The sequence below is a fragment of the Typopeltis vanoorti genome, chromosome 12 (genome assembly GCF_054136105.1).
Source record: "Typopeltis vanoorti isolate ZY-2024b chromosome 12, IOZ_Tvanoo_1.0, whole genome shotgun sequence".
In the NCBI taxonomy this organism is placed as follows: Eukaryota; Metazoa; Arthropoda; class Arachnida; order Uropygi; family Thelyphonidae; genus Typopeltis; species Typopeltis vanoorti.
In genome coordinates this window covers 2365527-2389343 of record NC_143560.1, presented here as the reverse complement: position 1 = coordinate 2389343, position 23817 = coordinate 2365527, and the positions used below count along the sequence as shown (strand labels likewise).

The 23817-nt window shown below is 34.1% G+C and overlaps 1 protein-coding gene across 2 annotated transcripts in view; it reads right to left on the bottom strand.

Annotated features, from left to right (window-relative positions):
- Positions 1–23817, bottom strand: part of LOC150100547 (uncharacterized) — a 237005-nt gene that overhangs the window by 139096 nt on the left and 74092 nt on the right. For both annotated transcript variants that reach the window (XM_090401662.1, XM_090401661.1), the window contains exon 4: positions 14831–15045. In XM_090401662.1, the coding sequence (XP_090257788.1) occupies positions 14831–15045 (215 nt within the window). The remainder of the gene's footprint in view (positions 1–14830; positions 15046–23817) is intronic.

The following is a 23817-nucleotide window of genomic DNA, read 5'->3' as shown; positions in this document are numbered from 1 at the left end:
TTTCTTCATAGTTTTATAGTCAAATCTCTAAGGTTTTGTTCTTGTTTTCACTGTTTCCCTTTTTTCTCAATAATATTGAGAAACAGACTTATTCCACCCCATAAGCTGATTTCATCTTCATCATTTATTTGTATATTTTTATGTTTTACAAGGACTTTATATTTCTTTTTCATCTTTTACATTTTTATGTTCTAGTTTTTAATTTTTAATATTTTTCATTTTTAAATTTTACAAGTTTTAGTGTTTTTTACTAATAATATCACATCATTCATAGATTACAAAAGGAGCAATATGAACCATAAGTTCAAAGCATGATAATTATCTGCATAAAGTACTATTTTGTTCAACATTAGGTGGTCACATACTGCTTCAAACTGCCCTTCAAATTTCAACTCTCTATCTAACAACATCACCAAATACCTAGATTCATTTATTTCCTGAAGTACAGCTCTATCAATGTGGTACAGCATATAAGCTGTTCATCCCAAAATGCATAACCTTACAGCTTTTCCCATTAAACTGCTATCAGTTATCTTTTGCTCATACTGTCAACCTATTTAAACAGTACTGCAAGCTCTCTATATCGTCTTGATGAACTATTACCACCCATTACTATCCAATTTTTGCATAATCACAAACAACTAAATATTTCCTGTCAAGTCATTTTCTGTATCATTTATGTACAAATTAAGCAATAATGGTTCAAGAATAGAGCCTGTAAGCACACAGCTGGTCACCTGCTTTCTTGTGGATTCTGCTCCTTCATATACTATCTTTGGTATAACTTGGAACATAAGATATAATTTTAAACATAATATGGATTTAACTTATATAAATATTTTATTGGCATAAAATTTTCACCCTAGTATCAAGAGCATCTTCAACGACTTTCAAATTAAACAACACGAACAGAACTGATAGATTCTACAATGAAAAGCAAACTGCATGTACATGATGCAGAGTGTCATAGTCTAAATGCATTAAGGTTCTAGTAAAAATAACTTTAACAAGAAATTTAAAAAATAAATATGATTAAAATTAATTAAAATTAAATTAATTCTATAAATTGTGAAGAACTAATTCCCATAAGATGGTAATTTAAGTCCATCATTTCTATTTAGATTCGGTCGATGTAGCAAGGTTTCACAACTTTCTTTGCACAGACATCCTAAGAAATTATTACTTTTATGAAGAACCTTAATTTTCGACAAAGGATTCAGTGTTTGGTGGTGACAGTGTGGTTTCCAAGCCCCGATTGTTCTGGCTCATGGAAATTAACATAGTCTAAATATTCATCCTAACGCACATCTACAGATATACCTGTTTGGCCAAAATATGAGAATTCACACCAGCAAGGAATTTGATACAGGGTGGGCTAAAGGCAGAAGTTTATCTTTAGCTGATCATAGAAAAGTAAATATCTTGTTGGTAGGGTGGAAGGACACTTGTAGGCTAACAGAAGAAGTTTGGTTATACCTTCCGAGACACCCTTAGCATAAGGAATGGTGATATGACGAACCACCTCTGTATCACTATCATGATGAGAAGTAGATGACAGAGAAATACTATAATTATCATTATCGATTCAGTAAAGACATTAGTAAAGAAGGTCGACTTGATGTGATTTATTTCCTGAGAGAGCAGCATAAGAGAAATAATTATAAATTATTTCTTTAATTAATAATTATAGAGTTTCCCTATCATCTGCCTCTCATTGTGAGTGACTCTATTTAAGTGCACTATTTCACGAGGTCCTCTCCATTCTTCTCACTTTCCACCACTGCACTTTCAAGAATATCACAGAACACTAACACTTTCTGGACTTCTTACATGTTCTCTACTCCGTCATCACGTATTGTACTCCCCGTGCAAAACCTGGCACTCACTCTCAAAATATTTCCTACATATTTATTCACCAGCCTTGCTTTCCTTCTACAAATCTTTTAATTCTCATGATGAATATATGTGTGTGTGTGTGTGTGTGTGTGTGTGTGTGTATTCTTGATCTTCTACTCGGTTGTAATGATACATTTTAAAGAATAAATTTTAAATGACTTTAAACCAAGTAAAATATTAAATTTTAATGATAATGATACAACTAGTTTCAGCCTTTTATAGCCTTCTTCAGGTATCCACTAAAGGTAGAACACAGTAATAAAAAATTGAAGTTACAAAAAACTGAGAATTACAGGCAAAAAATGCAATACATAATTGACACAAAACATTGTATTTTTCAAGTCATTCTATCTAACATGCTATTGTTTGTTGCATACGTGCTTGCAGGTTCTCGTGAGCGCCAGTATTGAACAACTGCAGTATGGCTATCAGAGATGTTATAATTCAAATTGTTGTTCAAATGTTCAGGATTAAGGAGGTGTTACGTCTCTGTTTGCTGTTTTCTTTTTCTTTTTGCTATTTTTTTATATCGATGCACTATATTTAATCTTGTCCTTTCTTACTTTAACCTCTTCTATCAAATTCCTACTGCTTGCACCTTTTGTTATATAGGTTGCACCATTGTTATGTGATCTTCTCCTTGTTTTAATTTTATCGTTATGTTTCCCTTTTATACTTTTCCTTACATAATTTTAACCTTCTAAGGGCCACCAGAAATTACCTGTTCCCTGAATACTATGAGCTATCCTATTCACTCAGGCAAATTTATTTTTACTGCACCAGCCTGGGTCTTAAGGGTAGAGCTAAACTCAGCCTAAGAATAGTCATAGGATATCAGGTGCCACTAATAATCTTAACTAAATTCAGAAGCCTTAGGTTTTCTAGTTTATTGCAGTCGTGCCCTACTACTCTTAACTGGGACATCCCCGTGCACACGTACAATCATAGGTTCGTATTTTATGAAGGGTCAGTCAGCATGATCAGAAACACAGACATGCAAAGTATCAAATAAATTTAATGAACTCATTATGCAATGCAATACAAAATAAAATAATTATTAATTCTAAATTAAACTTCTACTTTTCTCTCACCCTCTCGTTCTTTAAATAATTAAGCATTGATTTCTAAATTTTAGCAAATTATATATTTCAACATATTTTACATTCTTATCTACAACTCTATTGGACATTTAGGCATTCATCACATTTGTAATCTCGCTCGAATGAATCACGACAAATTCTCTATCAAACTGAAAGTTCTTAAAGTTCATTTCAAAAGGCATAGAGTCATTTACATAAATCTTAGTTCTTCTCACTTCCTTCTAATACAAACTTAAGATACACTCTCCTCACACTGTTAGTCAATTCTCAAAAGGGGCTAGAACAAGTGAAAGTACTTATCTACTCTTTATCGGTTTCTTTCCGTCCTTCCTTCTTTGTTACGATTCTGGCTATCTTGATTCTTGCCATGTGGGATACACGTGCTCTCCTGAGCTGGGCACTATCTCTCTGCTAAGGTTTTACGTCAACGACCTTCTCATTTGACGGCCTATGCTCGATCTTGCCAAACTCTGCTGCGGTGCCATGCCGGAACTTCTCGAGCGTCAGCTCTTAAAAATAAGAGCTGAACTGCGATGAACACTTGTAGCACCTTTTGTTATATAGGTTGCACCAGCACATGGAGAGAAATGCAGGAACAAGAAAACGGGGGGATTCAATTCCGTGTTGCCGGTTTTTATACACTCCCAAGAGCGCCACCTTTCCGAGTTTGAATTTCTATTATCGTCTCACCTATTGGTCTCCAACTAGGTGACATCATTGATCAACATACGGGACTTTCTATTTCCGAGAATGTATGCATCACGATATTTTCTCAAATGTGATGCCCGCGGGTGCATATGCTGCTCTTGTAGCGTTAGGGCAATCTTTGCCCTATGTTGCTGAATAACTTGCATTCTTTCATTTGTAGAAAATCACTAATTATTTCTCTAATAACTGCCCCTTTTTGCTGACTTACATTCATGCTTGACATACAGATAGATTAATTTTAATTCACATATTTCAAAGTTTAATATACAAGATGTTGTTTACAAAAAAAAAACATAGTTATACTGTGCTAAAGATAAGTATGCATATTTATTTTATGTTTACTGTTAGATTCTGGAATGGTGATGTCATGTAAAATGAGGTCGCCTATTTCAGATCTAACAGAGGATTTCCCTGGACTCCACGATTTTCCTTTCAAACTCATTACTACAGCGAAAAATGTTTTCGGATTTATCCCAGCAAACTGAGTGACCCTGTAGATCATCATGAGGGTTATTATAGAAAAGAACATGACTGAATAGCGCAGATGCATGTGATCTTTTATAGGAGATGTCTCTCTTATGCTCCTCAATAAGCAGTTCAACTTTTTCACTACACTCCCTAAAGTCCATTCTCTTATAACCCATTCGAACCTATTCGTCATAACCTGAAATATTCAGGTGTTTACAAGTTATGGTGTGACTGTAATATTCCTTATTTTGGACAGACTAACAAATCTGTTGAACTGCGTATTGAGGAGCATAAGAGAGACATCTCCTATAAAAGATCACATGCATCTGTGCTATCCAGTCATGTTCTTTTCTCTAATAACCCTCATGATGATCTACAGTCACTCAATTTTGCTGGGATAAATCCGAAAATATTTTTTGTTGTAGTGATGAGTTTGAAAGGAAAATCGTGGAGTCCAGAAAAATCCTCCTTAATCCTGAACATTTGAACAACAATTTGAGTTATAACATCCCTGATAGTCATACTGCAGTTGTTCAATACTGGTGCTCACGAGAACCTGCAAGCACGCATGCAACAAACAATAGCATGTTAGATAGAACGACTTGAAAAATACAATGTTTTGTGTCAATTATGTATTGCATTTTTTGCCTGTAATTCTGTTTTTTGTAACTTCAATTTTTTATTACTGTGTTCTATCTTTAGTGGATACCTGAAGAAGGTTGTAAAAGGCTGAAACTAGTTGTATCGTTATCATTAAAATTTAATATTTTATCTCGGTTTTAAAGTCATTTAAAATTTATTCTTTAATATATATATATATGTGCTGATATGAATATATATATATGTGCTGATATGAATATATATATATATATATATATATATATATATATGTGCTGATATGAATATATATATATATATATATATATATATATATATATATGCTGATATGAATATATCAGCAAAATGTATTTTGCTGATATATTCTATATATATACATTATCACAAAACCGATGATATCAACCTTAATACAAAATACACAAGTTTTTCTTAAAATCTAAATGGCTCGATACTACTCAATCTATCACACAACTTTAAAAACATAAAATTACAGCAAATTAACTTGATATTATTGATTAAAATTTGAAAAAAAATTACTTATCTTTTAGCACTGCTGAAAGCACATCCATGATTTAACCTCAAAACCAATTTTATTAGCAGCCTTAATGTTTCTCCAAATTGTCCATAAAGATTTTTAAACATCTGGGATTCATTCTTTCCTCTGCTGTTTAGATCTCCAACAAACACCAACATTTCACTTACATCAGCTACACTCCAGACTGACTTGGAAAAAATTTTGCACTTCTTCATTTCTAGGGAACCATACGTACAACTAAGTCCAATTTTGAAACCTGCTGAAATCATTATACTTGAAATTGTCACCAATTCCTAGCATCTGAATAAATCATCTTATATTAATTATACTATTATTCAGAAGACTCTCACATATTTTAGTCTTCTTAATCTCTGCACCAATTATGTTAACCTAGTATTTCTATAATTCCTTTGCTAATTCATTCCACTGATGATTCTTATGCTGAGAGTACCCATCATCAATTCTGTTAAGGTTGTTCCAGCAGCTGACTTTTTCACCCTGGCTCTCAGATGAAAATAGTGATGTTCTGGAACAACCTTCAATAATCAGAAATCATACTAGAAATTAGAAATCATACAATCCAGTCAGTTCTTGCATTCCCGGACATGTGAAAGTCTCCTAGAAATTATCTAGCTTCAATCTGAAAGCACTCTTTTCCTGCAATGATGGTGGAGGAAATTAACAAGTAAAAATTCCTACACAAATTACAAGTTACTCTGTTACTACTTCCATATTTAATTTGTCCTCTTTAATAAACATTGTGTCTAAGTATCTAAAATATGTTGTTATAGATAAGCTACCGAGAATACAAATATAATATTTGCACTCTCAGTAGAAAGTTATAACATCCTTGAGAAACATTCTGGATAGGACAGGCTGAAGATCTGTAGCAGATTTATTTAAGAGAACAGGGCAACTAATGGGTAAGCAATGCACATATCCAGCCTGTTCCAGTCAAGTCAACCCAACCCTTGCCTTCCTGTAGTAGTGTTTTGCCTGTTTAGCAAACCCAGTAAGTACTCCCACTGCAAAAGGATATCTTCCTAGCTGGAGGATATGCCAACTAGACCCACTAAGTGGTTGATGACTATTATCACCCAGAGAAATAACACCACCCAACTTACTGGAGGCCTGAAGTGGTGAATGCCATGTTCACTCACCAAAACAGAGATTCCAGTTTCTATCCCCCCCTTCTCCAAGCAGTGTGATAAAACCCACCCAGAGCCTATTAAACATAGTTAGAGATCCCCAAACCTCCATTTCAAAGGTACTTCAGTAAAAAGAGTGGTGCTGCTGGCAGATAGTACATGGACCATAACCTCTCAGCAATGAGCCAGGAGGCTTCCCGGTCAACTGGTGTATAATCTTGCTGCCTCACACTCTGCCAGGCTGTGCCTGGAGAGTGAGGCAGCAAGATTATTTTTTTGGCAGCAAGATTATTTTTTGGACTTCTTCCTGGAGAAGAAGTCCAAAAAATATGTGAGGCACTGTCAATAATGCCACAGCAAGGAGACTGGTTGCTCTCTGTATGCATATTATATCTAAGAGTCTATCTTCTCTCAATGTGTGTCCCCACTCCATCTTTCTATTTAACCATAAATGAACCTATAATGAAACACTGGCAATGCAACTAAAAGAAATCCCCTCAAAAACCAATCCCAACAAAAAAGACAGACCTAGTGTAACATATAAATTGTGCCAGAAACTCCACAAAAATAAATGACTTGCACATCTGCTTTACTAACACCCATGGCATAAACACCAACATAAATGATATTTAACATCACTACCGTCCACTTTCAATGTCCAAATTACACACTGCAAGTCTTTTCACCAAAAGTGGCTTCTGTGCCTTTACAGGCTAATTTAGAATCCCCAGTTTTTCACCTCTCTGACTCAAGGTTTGTTTTCCCCATTTAGTAACATCCATTTACTGCATTCACAGTCTCTGAACTCACTTTCCTCTCCATAAGGATCGACCATCTGCAATCCAGTTGTTGAAGTGGTGAGGTCAACTTCCTAGGTGACCTCAGCACTCCAGATGGTTCCCCTTTTCCAACACCACTGACCAAGCTAGATAAGATGCAGAAGTCTGTTACAAGCAATAACATGACACAAATCATACAACTACCTACCTGCATTCCTGGTAACTCTCTTCATTCTACCAATACACTCTAGATCTCTTTTTAACCAGTACTTCTTCCAGATACACTGCAGAGGTCATCTCTCCTCTCAGTAACTCAGATTACAATCTTATTCAGGTCTCTTCTCTCAGAGAATACTCTTCCACCAACCACTCCCCACCTCCTGTCCTTTAGCACTAAAGTTACTAAGTGGATGACCTCTGAAATTTCTACTCTTCCTTTCCATGGGTTGATTATTGCTTCTGCTCCTCTAATCCAAACACTTGCTCTGAGCCACAGAAATTATCCTCACTGGAATGAAGACCTTCATTCGCACTCTACCCAAATGTGATCTACTTTGCAAACTCTGGTTCAGCATGTAATAAATGCACAACAATCATCTGCAAATCTAAATCTGACTACACAAAGCCAACAGCAGAAAACTTGCATCCAGTCCTAATGGAAACTTTACCTTCCAATTCCTTGCTAAGGCCATCAGACACAATTTCTGCTTACCTGCACTTCCATCTCTCTCTCATCCAAATGGCACCACTGTTACAGTATCCAAAAATAAAGCTGATCTGACATCACTCTTTTCCTCCAACTCTTGCATAGATAACACAAGCAAATCATATAAACTATTACACTTTTTTTATAATGTTAGTCAAGTGGCTTTTAATTTATCGTCCTACATGTTTTGCCAATTTTTCTATCAGCATCTTCAGGGAATACAAATTAGTAAGCTATATGAAGGTAACAGACTAGGTTATAACTGATGGTTCTAATTCATACAAAAATTAGTATTGTGCGAGACAATGCGCGTGTCTTGGGAACGTGATTTATTTGTCATGACTCATGATGTAATTGTCATGAGAAAGTTCATTTCTTTGATGTTTAATGATCAGATTAAAACTTTCCAAATTTCTGGTAAGGTTAGACCTTGATTCTTGTTTAGGTTTTCAGTTGTACGGGCAACTGTAGCTGCTTCCTTGAAGGTTCTTGAATGGTAGTTATCTTCTATATAGGGCATAAGGCTCTTATCCCACTCAATGTGATGGTTGGTAGAGGCAAAGCGGCAAGAAAGGCCTGAAATGTCTTGTCTGTTGTTTCTGACATACCCTATGTGCTTTCTTTCTCATTTCGAAGCTTCTAGAGGTCTGACCTATGTAACTAATACCACATGAGCAAGGTATATTATATACTCCAGAGTACTTGTAGAATGGATGAGGGTCTTTCGGTGATCTTAAAAATTTCCGAATAGTGTTGACTGGCTTGAATGCTACTCTGATATTATGTGGTTTTAGAAGGTTAGCCAATTTTTTGGAAATGTTGCTGACAAATGGAATAGTAATAGTACTAATGTATTGGACATCATCACGTTGTCTATGTGGTATATCAGTCAAGAGAATCTTGTTGTAGAGTCTTTTTGGATAACCATTTAAAGATAGCTCTCTGGATATTGTAGTTAATTCCGTTTGTAGGTCATCTTGGTCTATTGTGTACTGTATAGCTCTTTTCTTGAGCATATGGATAATGCTAAGTTTCTGAGATATATGATGAGACGAGTTGAAATGGAGGTAACATCCAGTATTTGTAGGTTTTCTATACACAGATAGGTTGATACTATTATTGATTTGTTTCTTTATTAGGATGTCTAGGAATGGCAGTATTTCATCTTTTTCAATTTCTAATGTGAATTTGATGGTATGGTGGAAACTATTGATTTGGTTGAGGTAATCCATATGATCCCAAATGAGAAAGATATCATCAACATATCTGTACCAAATTTTCGGTTTTGGAATGATCTGGGATAAGATTTTATCCTCTAGATCTTCCATGAATAAGTCAGCACAAGGAGGAGAGAGGGGGCTACCCATGGCTAATCCGGCAAGTTGTTTATAGACAGTTTTTTGCCAAATAAAATAGTTAGAAGTTAAACAGTGATTGAACAAAGTAGTGATGTTTCTTGGGAACAAGTTGTCTAAGATGTTGATGACTTCAACCACTGGAATGTTTGTAAACAGAGATGTAATGTTCAGGCTTGCTAGTATATCATCTTCATAGATAGGGATGTTTTTTTAATTTATCTATAAAATGTTGCGAGTTTTTAATATAAGTATCTGAGATGTGAATGTGTTGTTGTAAAATCTTTGCAAGGTACTTGGACAGTTGGTAAATAGGAGAATAGATTCCATCAACTATTGGACGTAATGGTATACCTTCTTTATGAATTTTAGGAATGCCATACAATCTTGGAGTTAGATCATTAAATTAAATTTAATCAAATTTAATAAAATTAAAGATCATTAAATTTAATGATCTTTAATCAGATCATTAAACATCAAAGAAATGAACTTTCATGACAATTACATCATGAGTCATAACTGTTGGATCCTACTTCTTGTCAATCTATACTTTGGATCCGACATTTAGTTATTACGATGTTCTTAACCTAAAAAATAGTTGCTAGTTGATTTCTAATACAAATATAAAGAAAATTTATATTTATAGACTGCGCCACTCTATATCTGAATTAGTTCAAGAATTGAAGATAAATCAACCTCAACTATTTCTCCTTAATACATATACTGGCCGAGTATATTTAACTAACTTAATTTACCTGCTTTGGTTCGAATATTTTATGAATGGTGCAGTAAAAGAGATTCAGGCAAAATACACTTTAGATAAACAAAAACAAACATTTAATTTAGAATCACAATTTACACTTAAGTTCAAATCACTAAGTAAGATATTATAAACATTTTAGCTCTCACAAAGTTCAATTAACTGCTTGGTAAAACTCAAAGTCACAAAGTTCCTCAGTAACCGTTTGCACAAATATCTCACAGTTTCTTAAGTTTCAAATACAATAAAAATGCAGTAACACCTCTTCACAAGCATACACTTTTAAATCTACACTTCAGCTAATCTCCACAATAGTTACTGTTAATATAAGGATATTCTAGGATGAAACTCACACACTTCTCTGCAAAGGAATATTAATGGTTGGAATAATCTTACCGATAATCTTCTTTCTTCATAAACTTACACACAAACATTTTTTTATAACTGTAAACACTTAAACAGTATACGGCACTCATTAAAATAATTCTTCTAAGCAATAACTGAACTAATCATCGGTCACAATACACATAAACAAACGTTGTTGCATAAAGTACTACTGATCACTTATGAAATAAGGCAATACACAATAATTCTTAACTTGAGGTTTTATATGCACAGTTGTTCATTCTTCCAGCATTTAATTAATTCTTCAGACACTACAATTCCAAACACAGCTATCGGTAAACTTCAATTTTACAGCCTCCACTATTTCTAGAAACTTCGTACTTTGCTTCAAGGTTCCGTATGTCCTTGAAAGGTCGGCGCTGAAATTAAATCTCAACTCAAGTATTGCTAGTCTATTTAGTAGTCACTCAGCTGTTTTCCATAGCTATAACTGTTATTCTACAACTTATTAGCTAACCACCTTTTGACTAGTAGACTTTATTTAGCTGCTTGAGTGACTTGCGAACTCGCTATTATCGCACTGTGATTCCCGAATGCTCCGAATCCAACCTAATGCCAATCTCTCTCTTATAAATCTTTAATGCTCTCTCTTTTCCAGCGTTCCTCGCTTTTTATATCCTTTTTTCCCGCCTAAATTCTTCTCGTGATCTCTTTAACTAATTCCTTTTTAGTAAACTTTCAGCTTTCTCCCCACGTTCTGTTCCGAAACATGCTCGTTCACTTACATATGTTTCCATGACAACCAAACAAAATATAATAAAATTGAGGTATTGCATAACGCTAAACTTCTACAAATAGGAATAAATAAAGAATATTTATATTTCAATTAATGCGCAGTTAAATTATCAAATACAAGTTCTTATAATATTAACACAGTAATAAATAAAATAGCTTAATAATATTTAATACAGTTTTTTCATTATTAACACATATATCCTTGATTAATTAATTAAATATTAGATAAAATGAAAGTGGTTATATGCATATTAAATTGTAAAATAAATTGTTTACATTAATAATATTTACAAGTCTAATCTTTGTGATGGAAGATCATGTTGGATTCTGAAGCGAATAATAATTACTCTAATCTCTACATAATCAGAATCCAACATAACAAATAAATCACGTTCCCGAGACACGTGCATTGTCTTGCACAATACTAATTTTTGTATGAATTAGAACCATCAGTTATAACCTAGTCTGTTACCTTCATATAGCTTACTAATTTGTATTCCCTGAAGATGCTGATAGAAAAATTGGCGAAACATGTAGGATGATAAATTAAAAGTCACTTGACATTTAATTTATCATTATAAAAAAAAAGTGTAATAGTTTATATACATAATAGTCAAGAAAGAATACCACACAAGCAAATCATCTCCTGCCTTACCAGAATGTGAGCACTGTATGCTTCCTATGGTTTTTCAGCAAAAAAGGCATCAGAAGAATACTAAACAACTTGGACAGTTAAGTCTTCTACTCCTGATGGCGTCTCACCAATTGTACTCAAACACTGTGCTACAGAGCTAACACCTATCCCAATACATGGTAGTAAGCAGATATCCAACTTATTCCAAAATAGGGAGATAGAGGGCTGCCATCAAATTACTGACCAACTGCCATTACCTCAATCATCTCCATAATAATGGACAAAGTCATCAATAGAGGCCCACTGGTTAATCAGCAATCCCTAATATGGATTTTGTCATTAAAGGTCCATGACTGACCTCTTAGCACACATCATCCACCAATGGACATATACCGTGGAAAGGTTCAGAGAAACCTGTGCTGTTGCTCCTGATATAATTTCCAGAGCTTGTGATTATGTCAGACATCAAAGCCTGCTAAACAAATTGCTATCCTTTGGTCTACCTGCCACCCTTTGTAATTGGGCAGCCAGCTTTCTCTCTGGTCATTCACTGCATGCCATGTGCAGATAGTGCTCTCTCTCTCTCTCTCTCCGAGCCTTGCCACTAGTTCAGGAATGCCTCGCTACTCTCTTTCTCCTACACATAAACTGCCTACTCTCCATCACCCAGATTTTCTAATGATGGTAAACTCCATTCATCCTACTCATTCAAGAAACCATACAATGCTCAGACATCCCCAGCATCAAGATCATCTACAACCGTTGTCTTAAACACTAATCTCCATATCATCCTTCAATGGGGACAGGACCTAGTCAGCTTCAATGCCAACACCACAATGCAGTCTTGCCTTTTCTCTCACAAAAAGGGATTTCAGCTCACTTATCCTACTCTCTACCTTATCTTCAGTAATACACAAATCACCAGACAGGATCAGATCTCTCCTTGGATTAATGTACACTTCCAGCCTATCCTTGGCATAAACATAATACATCAATCACTTCCACAGCATCTAAAAACTGAGCATCTCTTCAGTTAATTCCATCCTTGGAATACTGCTTGCATGTTTGGGGTCCACCTAAAACATCTCTAAAAATTCTCAATGCTGTCCAAAAGAGAGAATTCAGCTCATAGATGATTCTCCCTTACAGACTCACTTTAATCTCTATCTCAAAAATGCAATATTTCAGCACTGTTTCACTGAACTGGCAACCATTATTCCTCCACTTTCTGATGGGCCTGTTAAAACAAGAAAAGCAGCTGCCCAGCATTCCTTTTCAGTGCAACTGCAAACACAAGATGCTTCTCCATCTCCTCCTCTATTCCTGAACAGCTCCTGAAGAAAAATGTAAATAAACTTCTTTCTCAATCCTTATCTCTGTACTACACGACACTGATGTGGTTATAGGTTCTTCGATTAATGTATTTCTATTAATTCTATTAATGTATAGGATTAATATATATATATATATATATATATATATATAAATTAAACTGTTTATGGCCAGCACAACTTAGCATGACTGAGCACTCAGAAATATATATTCCAGGGACAGTGTAGTCACAATATGGATATATAAAAATTAAAAAATCTTATTGTTTTTTTTAATTAAGAATTAGTTTTCTTTTCAATAATTAACTGTAAACTGATTATGAAAATGCTTATGAAAAACTGATTATGAAAAAAACAAAACAAAAAAATACATAATTGACAAAAATTAGAATTCTATTAAAAATATTTTTGCAGAATTACCAAAGGTTTTACTGGAACACAGTTTGAATATTACTCATTTAGAGTAAAGAATTAATTTTACTATATCCTATTCTAACATCAGGTTTAATATTAGTATCCATGAAGATTACAAATAGTGGGGGCATGTACAATCTTGACTTACATTCTATTTAACATCAAACAATCTTTTTACACATCCTTCCAATTTACAATAAAAATTTAAGTTACCCCCCCCCCACACACACACTAACTTGAGATATCTAGTCAGACATTTTCCATTCATACTGCAACTAGTTGTCTCTGCCAGTCATTGATGATAGACTAAACTATCATCAAAGTGGGCGCTGTAGTTAGTACTTCTACTAAATCTGGCTACTATCAGAAATAGCAGATAATTATAATGTTATTTTTAACAGAACTTCACATGTTGAATAATGTAATTTTATATACTGCAACAAATAACTGAGCTCTGCAGTTTCAGTAATATCTTAGTGCTTGTCATTCTCAGGGATGCTTCATATATATATAAATAAAACCTGCACATACAAAATACTAGACTATTATACAAGCATTCAAATAAGATCAAAGTTGTAAGGTCCAACCAAGTGGCTACTGTTGTGAATACTGATACACATTGCTTTTTATGCTGTGACATTCATGCATTGTATTCTAGCTAAGTATTGGTTAGTGATGGTATATATTCTTCACTGCTCAACAAGCCCAATATGAATCTCTTTGAGGAACATCTGAAGAGGGGGGAAGAGAATAAAAAAAAGCCATAATAAACATCATAAATTCTGATTTTTAACATATGCTGGAAGAGTTATCTCATTTCTGTACAACAGAATATGAATCTCACATGAAAACTCCTTTTCAGACTAATGTATTTTTGGTATTTCCAAAAAAGAGAAAAATAAATTGTGGGATGAATGTGCTGCTTAGCAAATTGGTTTTGTGTGCATATAAAATGGCTCTAGAATTCTGAATCTGAAACCATTACTACAAAAATTCTAAAAGGGGAAATATATATCTGTCAAAAGAAGATATACTACGAAACAAAAATAGAATCTTTATTGTTTATTCACAATGTTAATCACAAATCACAAAAATAAAATGATGCAAAATAGATCTGTGATGAACAGTTTGAACATTAATTTATAAGTCAATGAAAACACTGACTTATAAAAATACTGAAACTGACTTAAAAAATTATTGAAGCAGAAAATATATACAACAAAATAATAATTACAAACCTCAATTGTCAAAAAGATGTCTTTATTATCATTTAACTTCAAAACAACCTCAGTGAAATTATCACTCTTCTTAACAGTAATTCCTTTATAATGAAAGGTAAAGCCATGATATGCAAATTTTGACCTTGGTGGTTGAGTTTCATAATTTCCTGCTTTTGATGGAATTTTACTTGTTTCACCTTGAGAATGTTGGTAAAGAATTGTATGATTAGGTCCTAAAAGACAAATATAAAGAAAATAAACATTTAGTACTAAATAAGGAAAGAAAAGGAGAGAATGTTACAGTGCTGATTTCATGTTCACAATCTTTAACAATATGCACTTCAACTGGAAAAATTTCACCAGCATAGAAAATGGCAGATCTGTTTTTTAGCCAAATCTCTTTTATTTCACAAAACAGAAAATAATGGGAATAAGCCAAGGTAAAACTTGTTTTAGAGAATCAAAGTTTTTATATGCAAGTGCTGATATTTAATAAGCAAAGTAGTGGGAGGGACTGAGAAGTCAGAAAGGGCATGAACCTGTCTGCTCAAAAAACACACCTTCTAAGGTGACAGCCCTGCCCTGCCCTGCTATTCCCTTCCACTACCCAAGACCTTGAGAGGTGACATTATTGATGAGATAAAAATCATCAACTACCTACTATATTCATCAGTTTGCAACTGAAAAATATAACACTATAAAACAATAATCTATCAATGTATAATCAGATGTAAATTCTCTTCTAAGTGACACATCACAAAAAAGTAATATATGAAAAGAAAAAATGTAAAGATTTTTTTTTTTAAGTTTGCTTGCAATTATAAAAGCACCAATTAGATTTGCTTGGCCCTTATATCTATGGTATACAACTATGCACAAAAATTTGCATAATTTAAATTTTGGATTAAACTGAATATCATTTTTAACCCCAAAATTAGACAAAATGATTTTGAAATGATATAAAGTTATGTGTTATAAATAATAACATATATGCTTAGGCTTGTAGTATAGGAACCCTACTACAGGCCTAAGCTAGATTCAAAAAAACAAGAAGTCTTTAACAGTGGATAGATCATTTTTTATCTATTTTCACTGCTAAAGCATTTCTAAACTTTACGTAAGTTTTTAAATGTAATTTAATTTTGATAAGAAAACAGAAACAGAAAATCAAAATTTCCTTTATACTGATTATATCCAGCCATAAAAGTTGGAACTTTACCTACAGCACTGTTTGCTGTTATTAAAAGTACAGTGCCTGAAAAGAAAATTATATATAAATATTATCATGAATGTAAAAAAAAAAAAATTGTGCATTGTATGAGCATCTGCAGAAAATTTGCTGGGGGGCGGGGAAAGCTTGGAGACAAATAATTACATCAATACTTAAACTCTTCAATAATATCTGGAAATATCAAAAGATCCAAAAAGAATGGGAAACTGGAGCAGTAATAATAAATATTGACGAAAAAAGATCCCAAGGACAAATGTGGAAGTTACAGAGGCATTACTATCTTAATAACAACATCTAAACTATATGCAAACATTTTAAAGAACAGACTAATTAAATATACAGAAAATTATTTAGAAGAAGAACGTGTGGTTTTAGGAGAGAGAGAGAGGATGCACGGTTGCCTCTTTCACAATGCAACAGATCATAGAAAAAAGAAAAGAATTTAATCTGCCCACTTTTCTTCTATTTATTGACTACGAAAAGGCATCTGATAACTTGAACAGAAATCTACTCTGGGAAATATTACAAGATGATAAAATACCTCCTCAATTAATTAATGCAATGAAAAGTCTATACAGAGAAACAAAAATTTGCATCAAATTTGCAGAAGGAACATTATCAGAACCTATAACTATAAATAAAGGAGTAAGACAAGGTCGTGGCTTATCCCCAATCCTATTCAATTTATATAAACAGAATCCTAAAAGAATGGAAAACAACTGTCAAAGATGGAGTTAAACTAACAAATAATATACAGCTAAATATAATACTTTATGCAGATGATGAAGGACTAATTTCAAATTCAGAAGATAAACTCCAAATTGCAACTAACCATCTAAAGGAAACAGCAAAAAAATTTTAAATGAAAATCTCTGAAACAAAAACAAAAGCTATGGCAATGTGTCGAAACACCATTCAAAAAGTCAAAATTATGCTCAGCAATAAAATAATAGAACAAGTTACAGAATTCAAATACTTGGGAAATATAATCTTGCAATACAATACTGATTCACAATTGGAAGCAAGACTACAAATTTACAATAGAATGAATGGCATAATTAAAAGAAATTTTGAAAAACAAATGACTAAAGAAACTCAATTAAGATTACATAATATGACCTCTAAACCATCTCTCAGATTTGGAAGTGAAACTTAGATCCTAAAACAAAGAAACAAACAAAGATTGGAAGCAGCACAAATGAAGTTTCTAAGACCTCTCCTGGGACTCACTAGGTTAGATAAAAAGAAAAACACAGATATAAGAGAACGATCAGATACAAAAAAACATCATACAAGAAACAGAATAATAATAATATTAGCATATAAATATAAACCCACAGAGAAGAAGAGACCGCAGACGTCCAAGATTAAGGTGGAAAGATCAACTTCATCTGCTGAGCAGGAACAGGACATAAAAAGTCTATACCTGAATTGCTCAGACGGCGCTGAAATTTTTATTTAATTGTTTAATTTTGGGGGATTTTTTTCCATAAGTAAATCTGGGGGGGGGGGGATTTTGATCAGATAATGTATCCATGCAGATGCCCATGGTGCATGGATACATTATCTGATCAAAAAGATCCGTACAATCCTTCATAGTAGTGGATATGGCTATATACATCACAACAATGGTTCGTGAAAGTATAAAAGGAAGCACAAGGTCTTGCAATCTCCATAAACAAACATTAACAGTACAATGGGCCATATCGAAGAATTCAGTGACTTTCAATATGACACTATTATAGAATGCCACTTTTGCAAACAGCTCAGTTCAGAAAATTTCTGTACTGCTGCAGCTGTCCAGATCAACTATAAGTGATATTACTGTGAAAATGAAATGCCTAGGAGCAACAACAGCACAATCATAACTTGGTAGGCCACATAAAATCATAGAGTGGGACTGCCGAGTTCTGAAGTGTGTGACCCATGCCTATTTTCAGTTGAAGCACTCAGTACTAAATTCCAATGCCTCTGCAAGCAATCCAACACCATAGCAGTTCACTGGGAGCTGAAGAACATGAGTTTCCATGGCCATACAGTTGCACACAAGCTTAACATGCAAGAGCAAAGTCAAATTTTGTGCAGGCTGGTGTAAAGCTCACTGACATTGGACTCTGGAGCAGTGGAAACACATTTTCTACAATAATGGATCAAATTTCACCATCTGGCAGTCTGACAGATGAGTCTGTGTTTGGCAGATGCCAGGAGAATGCTACCTGCCTTAATATGTTGTGCCAAAAATGAAGTTTGATGGAGGAGGTGTCATGATCTGAGGCTGTTTTTCATGGTTTGGACTGGGCCCCCTAATTTTGATGGCAGAGAATCTTAATGTTGCATCTATAATTACATTCTAGACAATTCTGTGCTTCCAACTTTATGGCAATTCAGTGAAGACCCTTTCCTGTATAGCACAACAATCCCCCTCCATCGATAAAGCAAGGTCTGTGCAAGAAAGGATTGATAAGATGGATGGTGAAAGACTTGATTGGCTTGCACAGAGCCCTGATCACATTCCTGTTGAATATCTCTGGGATGAATTGGAATGCTGACTGCAAGCCAGGTTGAATCACCCAACATCAGTGATATACATCATTAATCTTCTAGAATGAAAGAGATTACAGCAGTGGCATATCCAAATCTAGTATAAAGCCTTAACAGAAAATTGAAGTTTGTTATAACAACAAAGAGTGGCCCAACTCAAATGTTACTGTCTTTCATATTAGAGGGAGAGTTGGGACTAGCAGGTGTCTGAATATTTTTAATTAGATAGCATATTATTGTGCTCACATTAAGAAGGGATAAATAATCTCATGTTATATGTGCTTGTAAGGGGCACGATACAAGCAGTTATTTCATACTTTTCATTTATATACCAGGCAAAAGAGGTAAGAATATATTATATTTCAGCATACATAAATAACAAATAATTAAGATATTGATATATTTGAGTAACACATTAAATTAATAAAGAGCAAAGTGAACCTATACAGGAAGTTGTCTCATACTTTTCATTTGTATACTGGGCAAAAGAGGTAAGAATATATTATATTTCGGAATAAGTAACCAATAATTAAGATATTGATATATTTGAGTAACACATTAAATTACTACAGAGCAAGTGAACCTATAATATACAGTGATTCACACAGGCATGAGTGACATGTTTAAAGTGGAAAGCAAAAAGTTATAAATAGAAAGGGATTACCTACAGAAAAATACATAACCAATAATATAGATTGCTATGTAATGGCACAGTATTGAGATAGAACAAATTACATATAAGTGTATAATTTGTATCCATAAATTATGTGCACATGTATGATGAGCTTTCTTAGAAAAAGTTTTAATTTTTCCAAGGGAGGGGGATGATAGAAAGAGACTCTTTACAAAAAACTAATAACAGTGTCCATATATACTGTGTGACCACAGATGTGAGACCCACCTCAACACTTCTGCGCATGGCAGAAGACAAATCCATTCCGATAATAGGAGGGTAATCAGTGCGTTTCGTAGGATGAGCGTTTATTATTATACATCAGAAAATTAGCTTTTCTTTTATGAAAATTCTAGTTGTAAAGTGATAACTATTTTACTTACACAACAGTTGGAAAATTTTACATATAAAGTACTGGATTTCGCATGTTGATGATGAATTCGTACATTGCCTTATTCCTTCCCCCCCCCCCTCAACATGAATTGACTCTTTTTGGCAATCTGCAGGCAACAGCTCTCGCTTCTGTGGTCAAACATTATATGTATATCTTTCTGGTTCAGAAACTGACTGCGAGGAGGAGGAGCAAATCCACCGACCATGGTATGTATGAAAAATGGTTCATCTGGGCATAAATCACATATACAGATTAGTAACCAAAACAATCTACTTTTGAGTGAACTGTTTTAGCCATTCCTAATCAATTCTTCACATTAATAACAAATCCTGGGTACTAGAATTTGCTGACTTCCTCAATTCTTTCTCCATTAAGATACAAACTGTTTTTCAGGAGCTTCCTTATATGCATTTCCTTGAAGGACTATAACCTCTGTCTTACCAGGATTGAGCTGAAATCCTTGGTTCTTACTGACCTCATTAACTTTGTCAAGAATTCATCCTAGTTCTTCCTTGTCATTAGAAAGGCATACTGTATCATCAGCGTACCTCAGATTACTGATCAATCTGCCACTTATCCTGATTCCTGTGTTAAGCTCAACCAATGCTACATACATGATGTCCTCAAGATACTAAACAGACGAGGAGAAAGTAGGTAACTTGCCTAACTCCCTTGTCAACCTGAAGCCAATCAGTTAATCCAACACCTGTTCTTAACATGGCTACTTGCTCACTATGCAAGTTAATTATCAACCTGATAAGTGTTGAGGAAAACCCATTAGTTTCATTACCTCCCACAATTTCCTATACTGAACACGGTCAAAAGCTTTGGAGTATATTAAACATATAACTTGAATGTGTTTCATATACTCCAAATTCTTTATGCTTTTTTCTAAAGTCTAAATTCTTTATACTTTTCAATAATCTGTCTAAGGCAAGGCATCTGATCTGTGGTACTCTTGTCTTTCCTAAAACCTGCTTGTTCCTCCAGCATATTTGCTTTTTGGTAGATGTGTAACTAGCATGTCTAGGAAGAGAAGAGAGTTATTTCCTTTTCTATTGTGAAGTATATTTTTGAATGTTTACATGCACTACAACTGTATCTTAACCTGTCTAGACCATGAGACAGCAAACATATCTTCATAATACAGACTGCTAGTTGTGTGTGTGTTAACTGTTTAGTTTTCTAGATATTCTATATAGAAATTGGATGGTAGTGGAGTGCCATCCTATCTAGCTGTTTATATAATTTTTCTTTCCATGAAAAATAATAAGGGTGTATCGTGAATTTGAATAATTCAAAATGGCAGGGAGGAAATGTGGCTTAACAAAGTCAAAGGTTTCTGTCAGTGGTATATTGTTAATTAATGAAATAATATCAAAGCAGATCATGATGTCTGAATGTTTTAGGTTAAGATTTTTGATTAAAGTTTTGAAGTGAATAGAATTTTTAATGAAAGAGGAAGAGTTGCCTGTGTGTGTGTGTGTGTGTGTGTGTGGGTTGATATTTTGGTAACTGGCACATTTGTACGTCTAGTGCTGACTATGCTATTAACTACAGGATGAAAGGAGAGGGCTTGTGAATTTTTGGGGCCTAATATATCTGAGAAAATTTAACATGATAAGTTTTAGTCTTTTGGTAATTTATTTGGGCCAAGATGTAACCTTTTCTTTAATATTTATACACATTTTTTCTTTTGAGAGAGAGTAGAATTCTAATCTTTAACCTGGTAAGCAGAGCAGTCTTTAGTGGATTGTCCATTTTTTTATACTATATTTTGTTTGATTCATTATGACAGTTGTATTACCTTTATTTGAGTGGCATAGCTAGAGCTTTTGCTGTCCCTCTCAATACACACCAAAAATACTACATAAAATCCTATGTTTATTTTTGAAGTAAAACTTTAATTCCAACATTATAAAATGTTATTTTTCTTGCTTTTCTGTTAGCAAAATTGTTGATGACATTGGCAAAGTCTATTTCATAGTAATTAGGGTAATTCTTATTCAATTTTAATTTAGAAAAACTCCTCTCACAACTAGCAACACTTACAGCAATTGTGAGGAAAATTCACAGTAGTATTACAATATTTGGAACTGAGTTCTGGAGAATGTATTTTAGAATAAACTGCAAAAGTTCAAAAAGTTTCAAAGTGTTGCCCTGGGAGGACTGCACCCTCTGCCTGCCCCTAGATATGCCACTGCCTTATCTACTTTGGTTATAGCAATATTTCTGTTATTGTATATTTTAACGCTAATATTTATTTTGATGGAATGTTGATTTTAAAAAGTTTTAATTTTATCAGAATGCCAGCCACATTCAAATGAATACCATTACCCACTGTGGGAAGTGTCTCCAATGTTCCATATATTATGATTTCTAGAATAGGTACACATATCTAGGAGTGATGACAAAATTATGACCCCGAATGAGGATACTGACTTCCTCTATAACTGGCTGGGATGATTTCACTATGATGCAATCTTGTAGTAGCTAGAGTCAATTTTTCACTGTTAGAAAGTGTCAAATTTGTTCATGTGACAGTTTTTAACTTTCTCAAATTCTTTAGTTTGCTTTAGAAATGTAAAGGAGGATAGAACAGAGTCTTGAATTTAGGATTCCAAATTGGTTCTTGTACAGATATGATAGCCACATTCATTTTGGAAAGTTCTTGCAGGTACTACCAAATCTGTTCCATTATTAATGCTAAACATACCATTTACAAATACATTACCTGTAATTAAATGAAAATATTTCAGTCAGTTGAGAATGGTATTATTGTCTGACATCTTGTAAGAAAGACAAGCCTATTGAGCTGGCATGCCAATTTAGTTCCTGATGAATATGTAGACTTTCAAACCAGTAAAAATCAATTAAAAAGAAAAATACATTAGGTTTATTTGGCTGTAACAATATAAAAAAGAAATTCGAGTAGTTTTGCCACAGTGACTTGTGGCTTTGCTAACATGAACTATAACATTGCTAAAATACATAACATGTAGGAACCATTACAATATAAGCTGAAATGGGAAATCATGTACAGCATGGGAAATGACATAGGTCAGCTCTGTCACACAGATCAAGCCTTGGTTCCTATTGAGCATGCCTTGTGAACTGAATGAGAATAGTAGATTCTTTTATGTTACAAGCAGTGAAGTTGTCCTTTATGTAAGGCATGTAGATCTTATCATATTCAGCATTATGATGTGTATGGGAGAAATGAAAAGCTAGACCTGAGCTGTCTTCTCTGTTGTTATTAACATCTTCAATATGCTCTGTCTAATTTCCAAACCTCCAGATATCTTCCCTATGTAAGAAAGGCTGCAAAACCATGGAATATTATAAACCCAATGGAGGGAGGAAGGTAGAAAATGTGATCTTTAGGCGAACGAAGTAAACCTCATGTAGCTAAAATGGGCTGAAGGCCACTCTTATGTCATGAGCTTTGAGGAAACTAGTGATCCTGAGTGAAAATCTACTAATGTAAGGGATGGAAACAGAAGTTCTGTAGAGAATGATGGGATTTTGTTGTGGCGCATAGCAGTTTTTGAATGATTTTCTTAGGATATCCATTGCACGCAAGTAGTTGAAGTAGAAACTGTAATTCTTCCTTCAGTTTTTCTTCATCTCCTGTGACAGAGATTGCCCTTTTTTGAGTGTAAAATTATATTTTACACATAATACCTAATTTTTGTGATATATGGTGTAATGAGGTTGAGTGTAGGTAATGACCTGTATGAGTAGGTTTGCAGTATATACTATGAGAGAGGCCTCTGGCTTTTTTGGAAATTAAAACATTTTTGGTGGAAGGAGTTGAGAGCACAATGAAAATTGTGCTATCAACTGAGCAGCACTGTATTTCCAAGTGATAAAAACGTCATCTACATATCTCCACCAAATTGAAGTTTTTTGTTTGTAGATGTGAGGAAATACTTTTCCATGATTAAGTCAGCATATGGAGGAGGCAGAGAGCATCCTACTGCAAGGCTGGATAGCTGCATGTAAATTTTCCCATTCCATTTGAAATAATCAGAGTGGAGGCAATATCTAAAAACCTTAGAGGTGCCAGGAAGGAACGCATCATCTATAATAAGAGCTAAAGAGCATCCTTTACCCTGTTACACAATAGGATACAATCCACAAGTTATGCTCTTGACCAAGTTGAT